The 24,173-nt window shown below is 40.8% G+C and overlaps 1 protein-coding gene across 6 annotated transcripts in view; it reads left to right on the top strand.

The window, feature by feature from the left end:
- ASRGL1 (asparaginase and isoaspartyl peptidase 1) overlaps positions 1–24,173 on the top strand; it is a 69,106-nt gene that overhangs the window by 2,749 nt on the left and 42,184 nt on the right. For 3 of the 6 annotated variants that reach the window (XM_083730645.1, XM_083730647.1, XM_083730646.1), the window contains exon 2: positions 5,364–5,503. The exons of 2 other annotated variants lie outside the window; for them this stretch is intronic. In XM_083730645.1, the coding sequence (XP_083586771.1) occupies positions 5,364–5,503 (140 nt within the window). Of the gene's footprint in view, positions 1–5,363; positions 5,504–21,735; positions 21,746–24,173 lie in introns of those variants that run through there. One more of the 6 variants, XM_083730649.1, reaches the window with a different exon arrangement.

The raw sequence follows: 24,173 nt of genomic DNA, 5'->3' as shown, positions 1-24,173 counted from the left end.
CACAACTATCAAAGGAGGCCAATCTTGCTCATGTGTTGCTTGTCCCCTGGAGACCAGTGAAAACTTGGATCTTCTAGAATTGCTTTGTAGCTTAGTGTCTTGCTGTGAAGTTTTCTCGATTTTTTTATTTAAGCTGATTATCCTGCAGTATTTTGAATGAGTTTTATTTATTAATTCATTATGTTTTTGGAAGCTGCCTTAGGGTTTCCGTAAGACTACAAGCATGTGTGTACAAGGTTGCAATAACTAAGGGCTCATCCACCCTATACCTCCATTAATTCTCTGCTGTTCACATGATGTTCTCTTCCAAATTACTGCCTTCCCATGCTTTCCCCTTCCTCAATTCATGTCTTCTCATACCAAGGAGAAGGTATGAAAAAAGATTGGATTGAGGGAGGGGAAAGTGTGGGAGGGTAGCGATTTAGAGCAGAATGTCATACGGGCAATGGAGAATGTAGAGGCATAGGAAGCTTACTATCCACATTAAAAAAACAAAATGAATGAGCCCTACATTCAATTGTAGTTAGCTGCTAGGACGGGATTTCTCAGACTTGGGTCTCCAGCCTGGGTCTTCAGTTGTCCACCATACCTAGCTAGCAGGATCAGTGGTCAGAGATGATGGGAACTGTAGTCCAAAAACAGTTGGAGACCCAAGTTTGGAAAACCCTGAGGACGAGATGGTTGTATAGTTTGCTGCATGGGATAAATTTTATTTTAACATTTCTATCCTGGGGGAGGGGAGCATTCAGAAACACCTCACACCCCTATGTCTGCAGTGTGAAGTGGTACAATCCAGAATTCTACCACCTCAGCAAGGCTAGCCCAAAACATTTTGCTGTCTGAGGCGGAATATTCAGATGCTGCCTCTGATCCTCCTATCCTGTATAATGCAGATCCCCAGTGTGATCTCCACAGTACACATGAATTAGAAACAAAAACAGCATTTAAGTGAGGCTCTTATTTGTAAACAGGGATTGTGAAGATCAGGGGTGCTTTGGCATAAAGATGACATGAAAATATCCTGTTAGAGTCAGAAGTTTGGTTCCCATGTCACACTGTGCCAAACCATGGCTTAGCATGGCTTCAGTGAACATCTAGCTTCCAGGAGAGGAGATTGCAGCCATTTCACTCCTCCCCCAGTCATTTTGCTGCAGCACCGAGCTGAGCTAAGCCATAATTTAGTGTGTCTTCTGAACCTGAGCTCATGGATTAGCTCTCCCAGACAAACCTAGAGCCATAAACCAAGATCAAACTTTGGTTATGCATAGCTCATGTTTAATCCAAAGAAAGCTAAACAAGTAACCTGGATTCCCATGAAACACTCTGGCTATATCCACATTAGTGACTGAAAATGCAAATTGGTGCTTATCTCCCACACTGCATTTCAAGTCACGCTTGCATGTTGCTTTGCACATCAGAGGCGTGGGTGTGGGGCTGTCTTTACCCAATGTTCATTACCTCTTTGGTTCTCCTGCACCTGGAACCCTTCCAAACCCGTCCTATTCCTGAAGCTGTCATCTGCACATGTGCAACAGCTCTCTCAAATGTACACACCTCCGTTTAACGGTGAAGTGAATGTGGCTTACATTTTCAAACTGGATGGAAGCTGGTTTGAGGGGAAATGCATCAAACAGTAGTATTGCTCAAGAAACTGCAGGGTAGATACGGATTGTGTCTGATGTCATCATTGTGTGGCTTCAAACACCAGCAGTGGGAGTGCAATGGGGTAGCTGAAATCTTCTCCCCAGGCAGGAGCATGCATGTTTGCATTAAACCATGGTTTATCTTCATACAACATATGAACCACGCCAAATAATCAGTATTTTCAGGACTAGCCCTAAGATATGAGAGCAACTTGTAACTGTACTACTAACATTGTATTTGAGTTTACTTAGGTTCTTGCTATAGGTTTCCCTCCTTGGTATTTCACTGATGTTGTTAGTATTCATCTTTCTAAAGGACTGGAACTTCATTCACCACTTCTCTTCCCCAAAACCAGCTCATGATATTTTGCTGCCACAGGCAGAACAGCAAACAGCACCACCCTTCCTACATCAGGATTCATAGTATCTTTGGCTGACCAAATTATTCTGGCATCTGAGGCAGCCAATACTACAAATGCCTTTAGGTGCTTCCATGCCCAGTAGCTTGATATGGACTCAGTGCTGCTCATGAATTCAAAGTTTTTGACAGCATCTATAGAACATCAACCTCAGCCGAGTATACCTGAAGGAGCATCTCCACCCCCATCGTTCATCCCGGACACTAAGGTCCAGCGACAAGGGCCTTCTGGTGGTTCCCTCACTGCGAGAAATGAAGTTACAGGGAACCAGACAGAGGGCCTTCTTGGTAGTGGTGCCCACCCTGTGGAACACCCTCCCACCAGATGTCAAAGGCAAAAACAACTACCAGACTTTTAGAAGACATCTGAAGGCAGCCCTCTTTAGGGAAGCTTTTAATATCTGAAGGACTATTGTATTTTAATATTTTGTTGGAAGCTGCCCAGAGTGGCTGGGGAAACCCAGCCAGATAGGCGGGGTATAAATATTATTATTATTATTATTATTATTATTATTATTATTATTATTGTTGTTGTTGTTGTTGTTGTTATTATTGTTATTGTTATTGTTATTGTTATTGTTATTGTTATTATGTCATCCCATTTCCCATTCCTACCTATTTTTAATGGCTTTTTATTGAGTTTTAAATTGGTTGTTCATATACATATTCCATTCACTCTTTAGCATATATTGTACACATATAAAAACCAAACAATAACAATATTTCTACAATTGTCATAATCCCTAGAAGAAAGGCTTCAGGTTTCTTCTCAAAAGTTTGTCTGAATTTTTTAAAAAAATTGTCATAGACAGTGTTCCAGAATTTTTTTATTTTGTCACAATCCCACCACATGTAGTACATTGTTCCTTCCCCTTGATTACACCTCCAGCATAGATTTGACTTTGATTTATATACTGTATTTTGGGCCATTTGCTGGGGGTCATGTACCACCTATACAGCATTTTCATAAATTTTTCTTTTATTGTGTAACAGGCCATGAATTTTAAATCTTTTTGCCATAGTCTTTCCCAATCCTCCATCTGTATGGAGTACCCAAAACCTTTTCCCCAATTGACCATCACATCTTTGATCTCTTCATCCTTGACCTCCAAATCCAGCAGGAGTCAATAGGTTTTTGATAATGTTTTCTTTTCGTTTTGTAGTAATTCTTTTTCTAATTTTGATGTTTCTTTCTCAAACCCAATTTTCCTGTATATTTTAAACACATCATTTAATTGGTAGTATTATAACCAATCCACCAATATCTGATTTTTTTCAATTTTTTTAAAAAATTGAGTATGTTATGCTCTTCCTTTAAAATTTCTTTATAAGTTGCCCAATTTGATTCCATATTCTTTCTCTTCACTGAGAAAGCCTCTAAAGGTGACAGCCACCAAGGTGTCTTTGACTGCACTAAGTTTTTATATCTGTCCCAAACACTATACAGAGATTTTCAAAATATATGGTTTAAAAAAACAACTATGGACTTTCACTTTATTGTAAGCATGCCATTCCTACCTATTTAACCCCATACCATTTAAATGCCATTCCATCCCCCTCCTCCATTTAATCCATATTTACCATTTCCATTGTTTTTGTTTTTACATGTCAAATTCAGATTAATTGGGGAAATAATAAGGGACAGCATTTTGATAAGGACAGCATCATGTGGAGGCTGCAAAAAACAACAACAACCTAGCACGCATAGGCAGCACTGAGTCCAATTAACTTTACACAACAATAAGTCAAATAATTGTCAATTGCTGCCTTTTCATGACACTCAGAATCAGCTGCTTGAGGCAGACACCTTACTCTGCCTAGTGGTAGAGCTAGCCCTCCTCTCCCTTTGGGACAACAAAAATCCTTCTTCCCTGTGATCAGTCTGATGCCGGAAAAGCATCGGTCCACCTCTTCAAATGGAAGTTGCACCTCCTTCTCATCTCGTTACATATCCCAAGAGCAGCAGTGTAGTTTAAATCTTCTTCAAAGCAATCTCTGTTATTGTGGCTCACATTTCAGGCTGCTGGTTCACTGTGTGTATGGCCCAGTTCCTATTAACCACCCTCTCTACACAAATGTTCTCCTGTCTTCCTAACCTCATGCAGAAATTCAGTGGCAAGAGATGGTCCTCAGAAATAGAGGCTATGATACACAGCTGATCCCCTGCACCTTGATTTTTCAAAACCGTTGACACTGAGCCTATGGTTTCATTTTGAAAATGAAATGCGTTCCTCTTCCAACAATGGTCCCCATTCTTCAGAAACAGCTGGATACAATGTCCACGGAGATACCACTCTAGAACCCCTCCTGTTTCCAGAACTTTAGAAGTAGTCACTCACTACATTTGAATTTTTATTTTGTCTTTCCTCCCATGGCAGAGCGCAAAGATTCTTTTTTTATATGTGTGAAGTCTCAGAATACTGGAAACCTTGCTGGATTCCTTGGAAATAGCGCCAGCAGCTTAATTCTCCAATTTGTAGAGAATGTGTAGTAAAAGAAAAAGAAAGAGAAAGAAAGAAAGAAAGAAAGAAAGAAAGAAAGAAAGAAAGAAAGAAAGAAAGTCCCAGGGAATGCTTACAGAGTGTAACGCTTCCTGCCTTGCAGGATGGTATCAAATGTTTTAAATGATGTTTGCTGGCAAAGTCATGTATAGGTGCTATATCTTGCAACAGAGTGCATTAACATGGCACCTGGCAAGCTGAGGTTTAAAATCCTTTTCCATGCAGCTCAAAGCACTAAACCTGCTGCCAATAGGCCAGCAATTAGCCTTGTCAACATTCCTCCCCCCCCAAAAAAAAATCCAGCTCTGTTATAGCAAGCCTAATTGGCAGCAAGCCCCTGATTCCCAAGATACAGCAGCTATATCAGCAGCAGGGAGGAAAATGAAAGCAAGGAGAAAACAGGTGTCCAAATTGTTCCTGTACAGGGTAGGAGATGTGAAAGGCTTGCCTCTGCACCTAGGACTCAGTCACTGCAAACCCAGTTTCTGCATAATCTTTAAACACACACTGCACACACCATTTCAGGGCATCACTGAGGATTGTGCAAAGGAGGGATTTTTTTAAAAAGTGGGATATGGCTTATAGGCAGCAGTCATGAGCCACAAGAAATATATATGGCTGGCTGGCCTGCCTTACATATTAATTTTTATAATGCATACATACATTGTCTCTCGACAAAGTGCTTGAAACAACATGTAACCAAAAGAAAGTTAATCTTTTCTGAGCAGTAGTGGAATTGGTTCATTTTAGATGGGGATGCTCTTACCAGAGAGTAATGTGTATTACCTTGCTCACTTGCAGCCTGGTGTATTTGAGGACCTTCCCGGTCTTTCCACTGATGGGGTGGACTGGACTTCTGCCAAGTCCTCCTGACCCAACATCACTACTGCTTCTGAACAGTGAACGTCTACTGCAGTTTCAAATCTGGACCACTGTTCTTAGTAAGCTTTTCAAGCAATATATGTCTCAGACTATAGGAAAGCCACAGGAAAGCCTTTTCAATAATATTTTCCCAGAGTCAAGCAATGGATTTGCACAGAAAATCAATCTGCCCATTCAAATTTCAGCTAGTTCTGAGTCTCCTGTCATTCTTTCAATATTCCCAGTTGCTCATTTCACTTAAAGGCTCTGGGTGTTTACATCCTTGCATTTCCCTTTCATGCATGTGTTATGGGATTTGCAATCTTAAACATGTGTTACAGGATTGTATTATCGAGTGTGTGTTTTGCTCCATATGTATTTAATCATGGAGTGAATTATTATTGTAAAAAATAATATTTCAAAATTATACCGAGAGAGTGTTTTTTTTCTGGGGGGGGGATGCAGGGGTACGCATACCCTAAACATTTTGTGAATCTAAGTTTAGCCTCATTGAGGGGCAGTATTTCGATATGAGTAGGAAAATGAGACTACTGTACTCCTAAACATTTTTTTTTAGAAAAAAGCACTGTGTGTGTGCATATATAGAGGGAGTGTAAATAAATCTGGATAGTTCCCAAACCTCCATGTTGATGCCTTTTTAAGGAATAGTGAAAGATGTGTGACATAACTTACTGTTTAATAAGCAAAACTTTCCACTTATTGTTGGAAAGAAAGATCATCATGTTGGTTGCTACTTGTCTTGAGGGTACCATTTGTGACAAAAAGACAAGATAACAGATTTTTCATAGAATCATAGAAGGAACCATGAGGGTCATCTAGTCCAACCCCCTGCAGAGCAGAAATCTTTTGCCCAACCCACAACCCTGAACCCACAACCCTGAGATTAAGAGTCTCATGCTCTACCGGCTGAGCTTTCCCAGTGTAAAGGCCGCAGATAATTTTTAAATTAATACATTTTAAATTAATTTACAACCATCTCTCTCTGATTAAGCTTTGTTGTAAGCCAATATTGGTAGAAAGGCAAAATATTGTGGTTTAAATTTGAGGGGTGAGGAAACTTAACTAAGGCTTCTGAATCTAAAGCTTGCAGGCCAGCTTTTTAAACCTATGGCTCTCATGCAGTATCTCTCTCCTTGGAGCCATTTTGTTCCTTGGCGACATACACTTCCCCTTTTTTCATGTTGATTGAAGGGAAGTAGGTTAAGATATGAACGTGGGAGGAGTACTCAACACAGCCATTGATCTATATGTGCAAAACTGGTGCAGTAAGTAGTGAAGTTTGTATGGAGTGCCATCTTTAGAGTGCAATCTTATGTGTGTACTCAGAAGTAAGCCCCACTGTGTCCAATGTTGTGCAGCCTTGGAGCCCTACCTGCGAGACTCAGTACAGTAATGCAGCTTGCTAAACCCTGTGAAACAAGGTTGTTAAGATCGTTTATAGGTCAATAATTTTCAGTCCACATCAAGGCTGCTTCAGTCTTTAAAACACCCCAAGTGATAAATGTATTCTAGCTTTTGGTGCTGCTAACACAAGTAGATGAATATAGCATCAAGCCAGAAATGTGTTGACAGTGTATCTATTTAAATGCAAGGTGGTTCTGAAAAATACAGGAAATGTTATACACACTGAGCCAAGTTGTTCATTGGTACACTAGCACATATGGTTCTTATGATCACTCGCTGTTCTAAGACCCCCTGTTAGACAACCATATGTGTTGGCTAAATTCCCTAGGAGCGAACGAACTGTATTGATGGCAAACTGGCTTCCTTTTCTCCAAATGCCCTTCAGTTTCTTCATTTACATCTCACTTATAACTTTGCTTTTATGTAGCTATTTATACCTAATTTTGCAAAATATTAAGGTACATCTACATTTTCCTACTGAAGCACACAAATATAAATATAAACATTTTTAAAGGAGTTGAATCATGTTAAAGGAAAGAAGTATAATATTTGTCTTTAACTTGCATATGTTATTTTTCAAAACAATTCTAGGTATTGATGTAATTATGATGGAGGATTCCTCGTCACAACAAGAGTCCCGCCTAGGTTTTTAAAAAATCCTCTCTGTTAGCACCTACACGTGCAAATCTCCAGAAACCTCAGCTTCTTATGCCAGAGCAATAGATGTATTATATTTGTTCCAAATGTTTAAATATTTCAGAAGGAGGGGGGAAAGCTAGTCGTATCACCAGCTGGCCTGATCTGGTACCTGAATTTTAATTGAAGAGTGGTAATATTAAAAACTTGGTGTTCCCTGTGTTATGTGTGAGAATGGATGGATGTGCATGTATATGCATGATTTGGTTTGTGGACATGTATAAGTGTGTAATGTGTTGTGGGGGGAGGGTGTCCTCCCACTTTTCACATGGGGATGTGGCTGTTGGGCTGAAAAGGCTTCCCCCACCCTGGTATACAAAGAAAAGAAAATAGCATTTTATGGCCTCTAGAATATCTCAGCCTAGAAAGAAGGCTATTATGTCAGTACACTAAAGCCAGAGGAAGGAATCTTAAACTGCTTCCCCTCCTCTATTTTATTTGAACTTTGCAATCTAAATGTCCTACATTTTCTTTCTACACATTGTGAGCCTATATTATGGTAGCGCTCTACGGTTATTATTTTTCACATTCTGACATTTATTGACCACCCATCAAAAACATCCTCTGGGCAGTTCACACAAAATTGAGGACAATAAATTATATAACAATAAAGAAGTTAAAACACTAAAATCAATACAATTATCTGCATTAAAAAGGGGGGAAAGGAAACAGCACAAAAAGCACAGAACCATTCTACAATAACAGTTAGAACCCAGCTAAAAATAATTCCATGGGTTTTCTGAAGAGCCTGGGAGAATAAAAAATCTCCCACTGGTCTGAAGATCTGAAGGTAGATGCTAGGCAAGCCTCACTGGGAAAGCAATCCAAACTCAGGGTGCCACCAGTGAAAAGGCCCCCTCCCTGGGGGCCACCTCATCTCTTTAGGCAAGAGACCCTGGAGACTTTTGCCAATGAGAAAATCAACCTGCAATCACAAATCTCCCCTTACCTGAAGCCCCAGGCAGTTCATGAGTAGATGATGTAGCTGCTTTGCTGATACACCACTTTGGTATCTTCTGCCTGAATCCTGGCAGTACCTGGAGGAAGCTATCTTGCTCTCTGGAACTAAGGCAGAAATAATCAATTAGTTTCATCAGCAGATTGGCGGGGGAGGGGAACCCTTAATTCCAACCAGTACCACAGCTGAGAACTGCATCCTGACATGTACCTCTGGCAGTTAAGCAAAGAGTGAGCAAGGCAGTTTCCTGGATGGGTAAATATATAGAAAGCCTGCTTGACCTTTCATTTTCTTTTAAACTACTGTGGCGTTTGTACGGAGCCCCCAGTCATCTCACGGACTATTGACCCGTACACCACTAATCTGCTGCCACCAACCAGGTCCTCCCTGGTAAAATCACTTCAGTCTCAGTCAGCTTTTCAATTAATAAAGAAGAGTGTATTTTATTTCAGACATAAAACAAAACTTTTACAGCATTCCAAAAGGTGTTCCTCTTTACTTTCTTAATCTTATGTTCCTCTCTCTATCTCTGCTACCTCCCCACACTCAAGGACCAACTGCCCTAACTGTCTCTCTATTACCAACTGCCTTTCCCAACCAGCCAACCCATGAAACCCAACCAACTGCCCACCAACAACTCTCAACAAACTCCCCCGAACTAGTTTTATAGACCCACTGACTCCCCCCCCCCCCCGGGTCCTGTCTGAGCATCCTATTTAACTATTTCCCCTCCAGCATTCTCTCATATATGTTAACGTCACAACTACGAGTGGGGAACCTGTGGCTGTCCTGATGTTGCTAGTCTACAGTGCCTATCAGTCCAGCCAGACCGTGGCCAATGGCCAAAGATGATGGGAGTTGTAATCCAGGAACATCTGATGAGCCACAAATTTCCCACACATTCTAAATCTTGAGACAATTGAAATACAATCCTATATATACCTATTGAGTTGAGGTAAGTGTGCATAGAGTTGAAATGTTATGATATTTGTTATAGGATCGTTTTTTTAAAAAAATAATTGATGCTTATTATATTTCCTTGAATGTTATTCCCATTATATGTGTGTTCCTGTATCCTAGTTTTCAGCCAGGAAAGTAGGCCAGAAGACTATATTTTGATATACCAAAACAACAGCAAGAGGCAAAAGAAGATTTAAATACAAAGTGCAATTAACAATTGACTTGAATATAGGCCAAGTAGTCTTAATGATTATTTACAGTATTGTAATTTTTAAGTATAGGTTTAGAATCACTACACTCTGGTGTTTTTGTTTAGATATGGAAATTAGGGCTGTTGTTGTTTTATATTGGCTTACAACGCTTCATCACCCTTTAAAGGAAAAACCTCTTCTACAAAATTCAGATTTGAGAAGTATAAATAAATGTTCTTTATTTAATTGCATATATAAATATCCCTCCATTTCAGTATATATACCATTGGTATATAAAGCTCTTAACAGCTTGGGACCAGTTTATTTGTGGGATGATACCCCATATGTGGCACTGTTACAGATACCACATAATATTTGTTCTGCAGTTGTCAGAAATCAATCTTTTTGTGTGGCAGCACCTACACTTTGGAACTCCCTGTCTTACTGATACCAGGGAGGCTCCTTCACTGTAATTTTTGGGCGACTGCTTAACACCTTTTTGTTTAGGCAAGTCTGTCCAGGCAAGTAGAAGTTGATGTACTTTAATCTCTTTTTAGTTTACTGCTGATTTCAACTGTTTAAAAAATGTTTTAATTACTTGCTTTTAAATGTGTTTACTGATAATCTTAATATTTCTTGCAAACTGCTTTAGATGTTTGTTACAATCAACACATATACATACATCATTTTATTTGTATGCTGCCTTTCCATGGTTAAAACCATGCTCAAGGCAGCGTACAGCATAAAAAAACCATAATTACAAATTTAAACAATAAATAAAACACATCAAAATGTGCACAGTCAAATTGAACAATTTCCATATAAATCAAAATAAGAGTTATCAAAATAATAACAGAGATACAAAAGGTTAATATCAATAACAGCAACAACCCTTCCCCAACAACAACGACAAAGCTGCTAAAAAAAATACCCCAGCCAAAGAGTTTGTTCAACAGCCTCAGCTTTTGTTGCTGGAGTCAGTCAGGGCCTCGCCCTCCCAGACCAGGTGGGGCAAGGCCTACACCACAGCTATGTGGTATATAAATTTTGTTAAAATAAATGTGTTATTATTATCTATTAAATTTGCATACAACCCTTCATTGGAAGATCACAGGGTGGTTCGCAACATTAAAATACATGAGAACACAAAATACATCATAAAAACAAAAACAAACCAATAACCCCCCCCTCCCACAAACACAGCTTCTAAGAGGCCAGGGTGAGCTGTGGTCCTATTTAAGCATTGGACTGCATATATGCCATACATTGAAAGGACATCTCCTTCAAAGAATCCTGAGAGCTGCAACTCTGTTAGGAGTAAACTACAGTTGCCACGATTCCTTTTGGGGAGGCGGTATATGGTTTAGGTATGTGGTGTGTACAGAGCTTTAGTCTGGAGTTGCTGGTTGGAATGTTGGAGCAACATTCAAGAATGCCTTGTCTCTGCTTGGAGCTATCCAGGGTGCTAGCCACCTTGTTAGTTTGTCTTCCATGCCTTGACACTTGGTTTGCCTCACCTTATATATATGAACCTGTGCTTTGCTTCATCAGGCCTTGCTTTGCTCTGAGTTTTTTTTTTTGTCGTGCTGTGTTTTGCTGTGCTTATCTATTGTTTTTAAATTGTACTCCAACTTTGTGCAATTGTTATTCACACTTTGGAATAACATGTATCTTTCGATAAATGGTGGGCAACCACGCCATCACCAGTGTTCAGAATGGCAATATGTATCGAAATACAGACTTTAATCTTTCTGGATTTGCCTGTTTTAGTATAAAATGAAACATCTACTATGGATCTGTTAGATATAAACCCAGAGTTCAAAAATGTGCTCAACTGTGTAAACATTAGTTGGGCTTTTTCTAGGGATTGTAGGGGGAAGGATTTTCAATTGTCCCTGGACTACAACTCCCATCAGCTCTAGCAAGCATAGCCAATGATCAGAGATGATGGGGGGTGTAGTCCAACACCTACTGGAGGGCCAGACAAATACCCACCAATCTTTCAAATGCATCTCTCAATCTGTGAACCTCAGTGGGAGCAGTACAAGGAAACAAGCTAGTAAGGTTGTGAAAATGAGTAAGGACTGGATTTGTTAGGCTTTTTTCTGACTGAAAATACCATGGGAATAATTAGGAACACAGGCTCTAAAACATTACACGAATCATGTATCTATTTCTCTTCTGTGGGATTTGTACAATTGGATTATGATGCAGCTGCCTCAGTCCACACTACAATCATGACTTGAAACCTCCCTGATCCCCAGATCAAAGCACTAGCAACCTGGTGTGTTTCGTGGGCTTTGGTCCAACATAGTATAACCCAAGACTCTTGATCTCAGGGTCATGTGTTTGAACCCCATGTTGGGCAAAAGATTCCTGCATTGCAGGAGGTTGGAACCTCCCTGTGGTCCCTTCCAACTCAACAATTCTATGATTCTATATCTGAGGGAACCCCTTTTGTGCTGTGCATGGGATTGCCTTTGAAGCTGCTAAGTGGGAATGCATTATGAACCTACAACTGGAGACAGTGCAGCTGCTTTGTCCATTCCCAGGCTCAAGTCAAAATCCTGGTTTTGACTTCATGGCTTGCGGCTCTCTTATGGCTGGTTGTCTCCATAAGTGCCTGGACTTGCTTTGGATCTTGATATACTTGGTGGGGATAAAACAGGCCTAGGTGGTTTGGTGCTACAGCTGAAAAGTAGAAAGGTTAAGCAACCTCTTCCAGCGCATATTATTATTATTATTATTATTAGTCCTTCATATCCCACACTCACAACAAAAAAGGCATGTGGGCTTAGACTTGTGAGTTCAATTGCCTACAGGATATTCTGTGTAAATTCCTGTGAGAACCTTTTAGAGAAGAAAAGGTGCTGGCCTAAAAATGCACTGAAATATCAATAATTAAGCAACCCAGTCCTGCTCAAAGTCAGTACATGAACCACCTCCACGCTGCCGAGATGCACCTTATGCATCTTTGCAATCTATGAAAAACAGGTGAGCTATTTTCAAAACTTGCTTTGACATTTATTGTTACTGGCATCATCATCAATCAAAATTGTGCTAGGAAATATGTGTGCCGTTCTCAGACCTACTGCATCACAGGAGACCCCCATCTCTCACTGTTTAACCCAGCCTGCCAGAGACTGATGTAAACAACAAATGGGTCTATGCCCAGGAGGATTTCCCTTGCAATACAGTAAGGCTCAGAGGCTATATATAAGGCTAAACAGAAGAGGGATTATGTCGTTGCTGGTTCCAGGCATTCCACCTTCCCCATCTGGATATGGGCCTGAAAAACTGAGGAAAAGTTGGGAGGCATGGAGGGTAAGTTTTAAATAAGCACACATGGTGCCATAGCCAACATCATTACTGATCACAGGGTGTGTCAAGTTATCAGCCTTAGCTTCCTAGCTTTGTGGAGCTTGAGCCAACATGAGAATTTTTTTTAATCACTGAATTGGAATCTGCTTTGAACAAACCAATCATGTGAACCTTTCATCGTAAGCAGAGATCACAATTCAACCTGCCAGCTGCTTAAACCACTTTGGAGAGCTTTGCATCTGCATGCAAACAAGTAATCGCCACATGTAATAAACACCTCAGCTGGCTGATGAACCATTAGCCAAGATCTATTTGTCCCCTCCCTCAAAAAAAAAAAAAATCTATCAGTCGGCTTCATGCACCATGAATTAGCTGTTAGTAATATGAATTATTACTAATAATTCAGTTGCATGAATGAGCGATTAGTAATATGAAGACAGCATAGACTTACATCTTCCTATAGGCTAAGAGAATAAACTCTAAGAAAAAAAGTCAACAGCTGTTTAAGGTGCAGCCAGGAGAAAATGTGCACTGCATATCTTGCTAATATGCTGTCAGTCAAGTTAAGTTTATTTATAGATCCCCATTTCTGCTACTACTGCACACTCAGTGGGTTAACAACAGGCACAGCAACATAATAATTAAGTACAATAACAGAATAATTAAATTCATTACAAAAATGAATGTTACTGAAATAAGGGTAATATTAAAAAAAATATTACGGAATAATTGAGCATGTTTTCATGATATAAATGAAAAGTTAGTTATTTAACAGCATACACAGAGGCTTAGGGAGGGCAGCAGGACAGGCAGGGCGCTACTGCTGCAGCCTCTTATTGTTGTGCGCCTGCCCACGAACACAATGAAGCATGTTTGTCCATTTCATATTGCTAGTAGTGGAGGAAAAGACTGGAGACAATGGACACAAGTAAGAATGGGGTAGAATTTCAGTTTGAATTTTCATGTGAGTCTGCTTAGCCTGGACTTCCTGAACCAGCAAGCAAATCTAAATGCTGTTATTGTTTGAAATTTGCACTTCATTTGGTTATAAATTGGTGGAGGAGGGGTTAGGATAGGCTGGGCCTGCCCCTCCATGGTTGCTGCGGAAAGGGAATTCCATTAAAGGAATCCTGGGGCTTGCCCTGGAATGGGACTAGGGCCGGCAAGCCTTCGGGGAGCATGTGGATGAGAATTGAGGGTCTGTGATTCAGCTCCATTTCTCCCCAACTTGCTTTTCCCCGCACTGTCTTTCGGTGGTGCCCGGAAGTTAGTTCTGTCACCAGGCGGGGGGACAGATAGTCTTAACCAATGTCTAAACAACCACTCACAGTTTTGTATTTAAATAAAGTTGTGGCCAAAATTATGCCAAAAACCTTAAACAAAAATTAAGTGTGCGTTGTGAGTTATTTGGGGGGTGGCTTGGGGACCTCGACACGCAATGGTGGAAGACAAGTTTTCAAAGTTAAACATTAAGTAAGTAAATAAGTATATAAGAAAAAGTAACACCCTCTCTCTTTATTTGGTAAGTAAATTTATCTGACAATGCGACAATCAGATTTTGAATTATATAGGGCAATGGTTGTTGCAGTTCTAGAGGGTAGAGAAGTTAAAAATTATAGAAGCCAGGCTAATCAGCAAACAGCACAGAAATTCTCAGTCAGGATGTGTGTGTGCTTGCGCAAGTTGAAGTTTTAATTGCCTTATTTGTTTCTCAGTGGCAGTAACATTAGTACTTCGGTTATCTCTCACTGTCTACTCCATCACTGTAAACACACTGGGGTGGTGGTGGAAGGCCAACTAAAATGCAGATACAATTCCAAATAGCTCATTGGAAGTGAATCTTAATTTCTATACTGTGTAATACTGCTACTTGGGTTCAAACAGCCAACCGTGGATATTTGCTAGGCCAGAGGTATGCCTAAGAACTTAGAAGCTGCCATGATGTGGATTCAGGACTCTGCACCTAGTTTTGAAATCATAAAAAAGGTTCAGTAAGGGCTAGATGTGTCTGCCCAGGCAGAATAAACAAACCTGAGGAGATTCCAGGGAATTTTTTTATTTCCGCATTTGTAGAGTTAACCTGCAAATTAATGATGATCCTCTACAGTCTATTTGTTCCTATTTTAAATAATATTTGCTCCCAACTAGTTACTGTTATACAAGTTATTCATCACCTCATCCATCTATTACTTTATTTTCTAACAATCTGGTCCCATATACATTTGCAGAGTGCTTCTTTTGCTGCCATATAAGAAGATAAAAATCCAGGCCCATCCTTCTGATACTTTCTCAAAAAAAGGGAGCTTCTGAATCTTTTCTTTGGAGTAGCTTTTCCATTTCTCAAAAATGGGAGGGTTGGAGAATCGAGAGGCCTCCCTGCATGCACCTCCATGACCCAAAACTAATGAGGAGTTGTGCTTGCCTTGGTTCCTTCTTCACAACTACAAGTCAACCTCCACTCTCTCCAAAGCAGCGTACTCCAAAGGGTCCCTCATCCACATATAAGACAAAACTATTTTGTCACAGGTTCTCTCAGACTTAAAAGAAACCTTGCTGCCTTTAATCTTGTAAGAAAAACCCTTCAGAAGAAAGGTATACATTTCAGAACTACTTACACCCTTTGGCCTAGTACTTCAAGGGGCAAAGGAAGGCTCTTCTCTCACACTGATGAGGATTTTGAACCATTCTCACACAGGATGGTGAAGTAACATGAGGGAAGACTATATATGCTCTTTTAAGTTTTTCCTTACTGTCACTTCTGGTTCCCACAGAATATTCATTCGGGCCTTCTCCTTCTGATCTGCTTCATTAACATATCTTACAATCTTTCCTTGTTCTTTATTCCTATTAATAATATTCTCTCTTAACTAGTTTTTTTTTAAAAATACAGGTTATTTCTCCTCAATAGATATATAGCTTTACTGTATTTTGTAACAACCTGATCCAATGCATGCTTACTTGGAAGTAAGTCCTATGACATTCTCTGGACATTACTGTGCCAAGTAAGTGTGCAATGGATGGCAGTTAACAGGAGCAACATTCCCCTCATCCTTGTCTTAACAAGGACCTTGATCCAGAAACAGGAGCTGGAGAATTATATAAACGTAATACAGGAGGAGTAGAATAGTGGTGGTGGAGCTGCTTACCATGTCAGTCATAGAAAGAAATGGCAAGCTGATTCTATCTGAGGCATTTTCACTCAAAAGAAATTTTTAGAAGTTTACGAAAGCATTTAGTAAAGACCTCAGAGCCACAGACCTGCAGTGTTGTATAAGCCTGGCATTTGAAAGCCATCCCTGGGAACTTCCAGACTGTCACTCATTTCTTGTGGGATTCAGTCACATCCTGACAAATTCAGGCTGAGCAATTACCATAAAGCTGACCTGGAGCTCCTGCAAAACAAACCAGCTTCTCCCAGAAGTCCAGGCTTTCTGAGGTAACAAAAGTGGCGGGAAAATGCGTGTGAGGGAAAGTGTTCCTTAACGCAACAATGTCTAATCTCCCCACAAACAAATCAGCATCAGTGTTTACTAAATAGCCTTCGTAGTCTAATCTCTCTTCAAACAAATCAGGCTGAATGCTCATTAAACAGGTTGTCTAGAAGTCACCCTTGCAATCTTTAAAAACATTCATGTTCAACAAGGCATTTGATGGCTGGAACAACCTGCTCATGGCAATCTTGAAATTAGCAGCTGGGAGCATGTGTGACTGCTTGGAAATGTTTTCAGGTGCTTTAAATGGTTTAAATTTCTTTTTTTTAATGTATTGTTTTGTTGTTTACTGTCCTGGGGTTCATTGTCATCAATACCATCTTCACCACCATCATCTCTTGAGATGAAGGTTAAAAGGAAGGGGCTGCAGATGCTTGTGGGGGCAGGATCTGTGGTCAGTGATGTAAAACTGCTGAAGCAGAGAGGGGGTACCTGCAAGAGAGAATTGTTAAGCTGGGAATGGCAAAGCATCTTTCTCCTGCCCACAGATTTCTCCCTTGTAAGCACCCACATCTGCAGACTAGCACTACTAAGGATATCATGGTCTAAGACCCCATATTTCACTCAAAACATCTCTCTCTAAATTTGAAGCTGAGGACATCTCCAACAAGCCATAAAGGCTTTCTTTCCCTGTTGATACCCAGGCTGTGTGGCAGGCCTAAAAGGGAGGAGGGATGCCATTCTGAAGTGTATTTCAAAGGATTCATTTCCTCAGCGGGAAGAAGAATTTCTGGGTTCCAACCATATCTGAGAAAGAAACTGAATAATCCTTCTATCTGTGCTGTTTTCCAAACCACTGGCTACTTATTTTGTGCCAAATATCTGGCACTGAACTGTAGCCAAAAGGCATCTTTTTTTTAAAAAAGAAGATCAATACTTCCTAAATGGTATATTAAATGCACAGGACCTGAATCTTGCTCCCGTTGGCTTTAGCTGACTAACCCTTGAGTTTGCAGGAAAGATCACATTGCACTTAACATTCCTAATTTCCTTTGGCGTTGATGGGGGCGATCATTTTGAGATCAATGTGAGGGCTATCTCTGTCTCGACAAAAGACTTTGCCTCTATTCAATTTCTCTCATAACCTTCTATCTTATTTTATATATGATCATATAAGTGCTTTCCATTAGGACCAGCTTGAATTAGTACCTGTCCCTTAGGATTGTTAGTAGTGTTCATGAAAGAACCATGATTCTCTGTCTTGGAGAAACTGCCCGTCTTCCAAACATCATGTGTTATGAAACTTCATTTTCTTTTTTTTAATATATTTGTACCCTGCTTTTCTGTCCAAAAAGGAAGCCTAAAGCAGCTAACAATAACATACCAAAATAGATTACAATAATGTAAAAACAAACCAAGCAAAACAAAATGGCTCCCAGTGCCAAACAGCTGGTGTGTGCTGAGAGCCATCACTCTGAAGCCAATCAGCAAGCAGTTTGTGATGCCAAGACCCATCCTGTCTGAAAGCTAGCCTCTCCGCATTAATCAGCTGAGTACGTCTTCCTTGAGCACAGGATCAAATGGCTCCACACACCTATCAAAACTGATCTGCAGGATGATGGTGGTGAGGGAAGAAAGGATCTGGTCCACATGCTGGATTGTTACCCGATCCTCCACCTCAGTCTCTGTCCTCCATCCATATAAGCAAGTAGCATTATCAGGGTTCAAGGACACAACGTTGTCCTTGATAGCACTCCAGGAGATAACACTCCAGGAGCTTGCAAAGCAGAGCTGGTGTGAGTATGGCATGAGGAGATAAGAATGAGGCTGGGGAGTGTCTAGAGGGCACAATAAAGATGTATGGAGGGCCACATTCACCCCCGTGGCCTGAGGCTCCCTATTTCTGCTCTAGTGACAGAATGCTTGCCTAGCTCTTGAACAAAAATATTAAAAAGTGACAACCATTGGAAAACTATCCCCCCCCCAAAAAAAACTACAAGGCTTTTCAAAGACATTTGTCTGTATTTTCTAAAAGCAAGAAGATGTACAGCTATCCTCTCCCACACAGCAATGCTCAAGCCCAGAACAAGCAATAAGTCTGCTTGATTTGTATGAGAGGACAGGATCTCAGCTCCATTGGCACCTATTTAGATACGTGTTAGTGGGAATAAACAGTTAAGCGAAAAGTGAGTTTTTAAAATCTCTGGTGAACACCTCACCACTCTCTGCACTGCTTCATCTAGTGGCAAATGTAAAATCTGAGAGACGCCAAAGTCTGCTGAGGGACATGCCGTGAAAGCACACACACACAGCATGAGTTTCCTCTGCAAGTCTTAGAGCTACTGCTGGATGGTACCTTCCTGAAGAAATCTCATCACTGGGAGAGTGCTTTGTGGTATTAAAAGTCCAATTAAAACAAAATCAAATAGTTTCATTAACTGCAACAACCAAAAATTATACTGCCAATTGCTTTCTCCTCATTTAAGGGCATTTACATCTGAATGACTTTTTTCAACTGTGCGCGTGTTTGTAATTAATGCAATTACAAGCTGGGGATCTTTCCCCAAAACTAAAAAAGAAAAGAAAAAAGGAATGTTATCAGTTCTACTGTTTTAATTGAAATAGAGTTGTTTTCAAGCGTATGGTGAATTATGTAACTTCCATTATTGGAACACAATATTTGCACCCTGTAATAAGTCAGCGTCAGCATCTGGGTGTGTGCCTCTTCAGTTTGCGAGAAGTTTGCAGATCCAACATCAATAGCTTAATTTATTTAGCTTACGTCTATTAATTACTTGTACTTTCACTAGTTGGAGCATCTTATGTAATGATGGCAACAGCACTGTGAGTCTATCAGCTGTCTGCTCATCCCCTCCTCCTAAACTGTTTTTTCCAGTCAGGAAAGGAAAGAAGACGCTGTCTACAAACGGAGGTGGTGGGGGAGGGGGAGGTAATGGATGGTGTGTGAAGAACTTGCAACTTTCCACCTGGAAGACTGACCTGCAGATGTCTCTTCCCCACAAGAACAGCAGTGGCCCGGGGAAGGAACCACTGGTTCTCCTTGCTCTGTGAAATCAGCAGGCATTATGGCATGTCTTTTCAGACCTATATGTGTTCTAACAATTAAATACACCCCACAGTGGAAAGGATCACTGTCATGCAGAACAGTCCAAGGTCTGACTCCTTCTGGAAAAGGAAATTCCTGGTGACTTCTCCAGCCTGGAGCCCAGCACTCAAGGCCGCTTCTGCCTTGGATGTTGCCAGCACTGAGGTCTTAAGGAGCATGCTACTCCTCCCACAAAGAGGACTGGTTTCCTCAGGGCAATCTGACTGTCTCAAGGGGTGATGCTCTCTCTGGGGGTCCCAGTTTGGGAAACTCTGGCTCAAAGGATCTCTCTGCTGATAGTCTCCAGTCCAGGCTCAATATCAGTGCCTGGGTTCATCATCTCCACAGCTGTCCTCTTGCCTTTGAGAGCCACTCCCAATCCTTGGCTTCTGGTAACAACTGATGACACCACCGGTTTTCCTTATCTAGATGGTTCCTCCTCCCTGTCAAAGCCTTAGTTGCTGTTCAAGGTTCGGGCTATCACAACACTCATAGCTGCCATCTGGTGGGCATTCCACTAATTACACAATATTGCTTGCATTTTTTAAAAAATTTTTTTCAAAGAGTAACAACTGCCCAGCTCACCTCTGCGGCAGTTAAGAAGCAGGTAGTAACAGCAGCAGCGGTACATGACAACTTATGACAACTTGACACTTTACCCGTTTTTTAAAAAAATAAAACAATGGCCTTGCCTTACAATTTACTAAATGATACAACATAAGATCGGGGTGGCGGGGGGGGGGGGGAGAGATGTAACGGGAGGAAACCTGACAATAGGATCAAGAAGAAATTAATTCAGCCACCTTGGGTTGGCATACATATAATTTTGTATATAAAATAAAAAATAAGCTGCTGAAACAAATGCATTTTAAGATGCTTCTTAAAGGCTGGGCTGCATTGAATGGGGTGCATCTCTCAACAGGTAAAGCACACCAGAGAGAAGGTAACAAAAAAAAACCAAAAAACCACCACTTGGACAGGGGCAGTGGGGTAGAAGAAAAATGGAAAGCAAACAAGAAAAGTCCAAGAAACTATGAAAAGGCACAGACAATGCATGTACTGAAAAGTTAAGAACGAAACCTTGAACCCAGAGATAGCAGGAGAAATCTCTGCATGCCCTCTTCCTCTCTTGCCGCCAGAAGGGATATAAGGTAAGAAAGAGATGCAAGGAATTACCGGTATGTGTTCAAATACACAGAGAGAGACAGAGCTGAGCAAAAACAACCCCTAAAGTCCAGAGCAAGAGGCCTAAGAGGAGTCCAACCAAAAAGCAAATAATTGTAAAAAGAACAAACTACTGAACAAGCAGTTATCAACAGAAAGAAGAGAAAGAATCTTGATGAGATGAAAAAGCTAAACGAGACCAACGTTAGCATTGTGGAAGATGAGATGAAAACAAAAATTAGATAGATAGATAGATAGATAGATGATTGATAGATATAGATAGATAGATAGATAGATAGATAGATAGATAGATAGATGATAGATAGATAGATAGATAGATAGATAGATAGATAGATAGATAGATAGATGATAGATAGATAGATAGATGATAGATAGATAGATAGATGATAGATAGATATAGATAGATAGATGATAGATAGATAGATATAGATGATAGATAGAGCACCACACTATAAGATTTGGAGCAGTAGAAATGTCTGAGGATATGGAGTGGCTCTCAAAGAAAACAGAAGGCAGAGGTTGGGACAAACAGTGGAAGTGACTTTGACTAAGAAAGCTTTAGGAGATAAAAGAGAGTGACAAAGAGGATTACATACAAACAGGAGGCAAACAGGAGGGAGAAAAATAAGACTTTTAAAGCAAAGCAAAAAACCACCTCACAAAATAAATAGGAGGGGGAAAGAGAGCACAAATTTATAAATGGAGAAAATCAGACAACAGATGGAATTTGAACCATGAATGTTCAGCAGTACAAATGTACAAGCAGGAGGCAGCACAATTCAGGAATGAGCCAAGGCTGAGCAGAGCAAGAATGATGAAGATGAAAACTTATGAGGATCACACAAATGAAGAGTGGATGATACCACAGACTTAGAAAACATCAGCACTAGTGGTAGATGGTGCAGAAATAGGAAACAGATTTGAGTTAGTTGAATGGGGAAAGTATCAGGTTGCAGGAACGGAATTACAATCTCTTGGTGAAGCAGTAGAACTGAACACCAGAGCAAATAAAATCAAATGATAATCATAAAGGGAATGTGGAATATTAGAAAAATCAACAGGTGAGCATGAGGAAATGATGACTAAATCAAGACTTGTGAGCAGCAGAGGAAGGAAACAGGGAAAGATCAAAGTAATAAACAGGGGGAGAATAAACCTGAAGGATTCTGAATCAGCTGTTTGATCAATGTGCACATCACCACCTAGCAAAACAGGAGACAAAAACGGCAGAAAAGATTAAAGCCAGACTTCAAAATCAGCTCTCTCTCCCCCCCCCCCCAAAAGTAGACATTGAACCAGGAGGGTGGTACATAACAGCGAGAGTAGCGCTCGCTGGAGAAACTAGTCATGCAGCATGGGATTCAAACATGGGGAGGGCAGGGGAAGGAATAGAAGAAAAATAGTATCTTGGAGAAAGAAGATGTACACACACACACCCTAAGAAAGACAGTGAAAAGGAGAACCAATGGGAAGTTAATGCAGCAAAAGTAACCCATGTCAGAAGCAGAGATCCAGGTGTCAGTCAAATGCAAAAGTAAAACAGAAAAAGCATAAATAATGAATTACAGAAGCGTAACAGATACCTTGATAAGATAGATGAAAATAAAATAAAAGTGCAAAGCAGGGGAAGGCGGCATAACCATGGCTTTTGAGCAAATCACCCTCAAAGACTGAGGGATCACTCAAATCCACAGCTTAATACAGCAGCCAATAACCAATTAAAATAAGTAATAAGCCATTGGGGGGAAGGGTACCTTCAGTAGACCTTCTAGGCTAGGATGTGTCTTGGGTGGCTTCCAGATAACACATTTAATGAACATTCGTCTTGATTTGTTTGTAGGGAGATTAGATTATGTTGCATCAAAGCATGTGTTGCCCCACACTTTCTGGTGTGTTTTCTCATCCCTTTCCTCATCACAAAAACTCTGATCTTTTGTGGGAAGTGGGCTTCTTTAGCCATAGTCCCAGATCAGCTTTAGCTGTGCAGCTTGAATTTGCTGGATGGGATTGAAGCCCACACCGCAGACTGTCTAGAAGCATACTATGTGTGTTGCTAGAACGTCACCTCTAAGCAGCGATGGTTATTGCTGGGGCAATAGGGGATGGGTTGGATTGAACTATCATAACCTTTATGCTTGCTTTAAGGAAGTATTATCATGTAATGGGCAATAAAACTAGGCAAAATGGGTAAGCTAGGTCCTTAGGCCGTAAGGTTACCGGATTTTTTTCAATGAATCCGGGGACACTTTTCAACTTCAGTAGAAATGATAGGATTTTGTCAGGGGACTGATTTGTAAATCCAGGGACTGTTCCCGAGAAACAGGGACGTGTGGTAACCTTACCTTAGGGCAAATGATAACTCTCTAGCAATTAATGCAATCTGTTGGGGTTTCCCAGCAGAAAGGTGCAGCTCACCTGGAGATAAAGGTTAGATTCCCACTTGAGGGCTCTGTGGTCTCTAACATATACGCAGCATAGCCTCATTACTCTGTGTACAACAGAACTGCTGGAATTGACTCCTGTCCTGATACCAACTTAAAATAGAAGCACTGTATATGTTAACGTATTGTGCTGAAAAGAAAAAGAGAACAACTATTTTTGTTTCCGTCAACACTAATTAGCACATGATTTACAGCCACCTGGCACCTTTTGTCACAAAACTGAATAAATAAACTCAAATTTAAAAAGAGTAATATATATTGTTGTACACCAACCTAATCACATAGCAGTCTGATATCTCAGGGGTTCCAGGAGCTACCCAGGGTCTATGTTTCCTTTTGGAAATGAGGCACAGTAGAAACTGTGGTGTCTTCATGAAATATGTTTTATTTACACAGATATACAACCAGAGTCTACGATGGAGGGGTTCACAGCATTAAAGCCTCAAAAGGGCATTGCTTTTTCCATTGCTGTAGCCTTAGACTCAAACAGAAATCAAACATGCCTCTCCCTCTTCCATTCCTGTTTGCAGCTTTTCTTCCAGATTCTGGCTCACAAAACTCCACTCAGGCCTTTCGTCTTTCTAACCAATAAGACAGCTGAGGGAGAGCAGGATTGCCATACGTCCAGATTTTCCCAGACAGGTCCAGAATTCAAACGATGAAAATGGCACCCAGGGGGAATTTCCAGAAATCACCTAAATGTCCGGGGAAACCCAGACGTATGGCAACGGGGGCAATTCCTTGCTGAAAATGTCTCAAAAACTGAAAAATGGGGGGGGGGGTTTAGTGGCTCAAAAGCTGTTCAAAAGCAGGGCAGCACTGGGACCCAACTGGATACTGGCAGGAGCAAGACCCAATGGAGGAAAAGCAGTGCCAGGGCTGCGGGAGCCCTTACGCCACCTTCTCAAAATCCGGCAGGGCAGGGCAGGGTCCACCCTTCCCCCCAAAGAAGATCACAACTCAGTCCGGATTTTCACTTTTGGAAGGGAGACCCACCAATTTGTCCTTTGTCACAGAACTACTTCCTTTGTTCCCT

The sequence above is a fragment of the Podarcis gaigeae genome (genome assembly GCF_964106915.1).
Source record: "Podarcis gaigeae genome assembly, chromosome: 3".
NCBI classification, from domain to species: domain Eukaryota; kingdom Metazoa; phylum Chordata; class Lepidosauria; order Squamata; family Lacertidae; genus Podarcis; species Podarcis gaigeae.
This window is presented reverse-complemented; position numbering and strand designations above follow the sequence as displayed.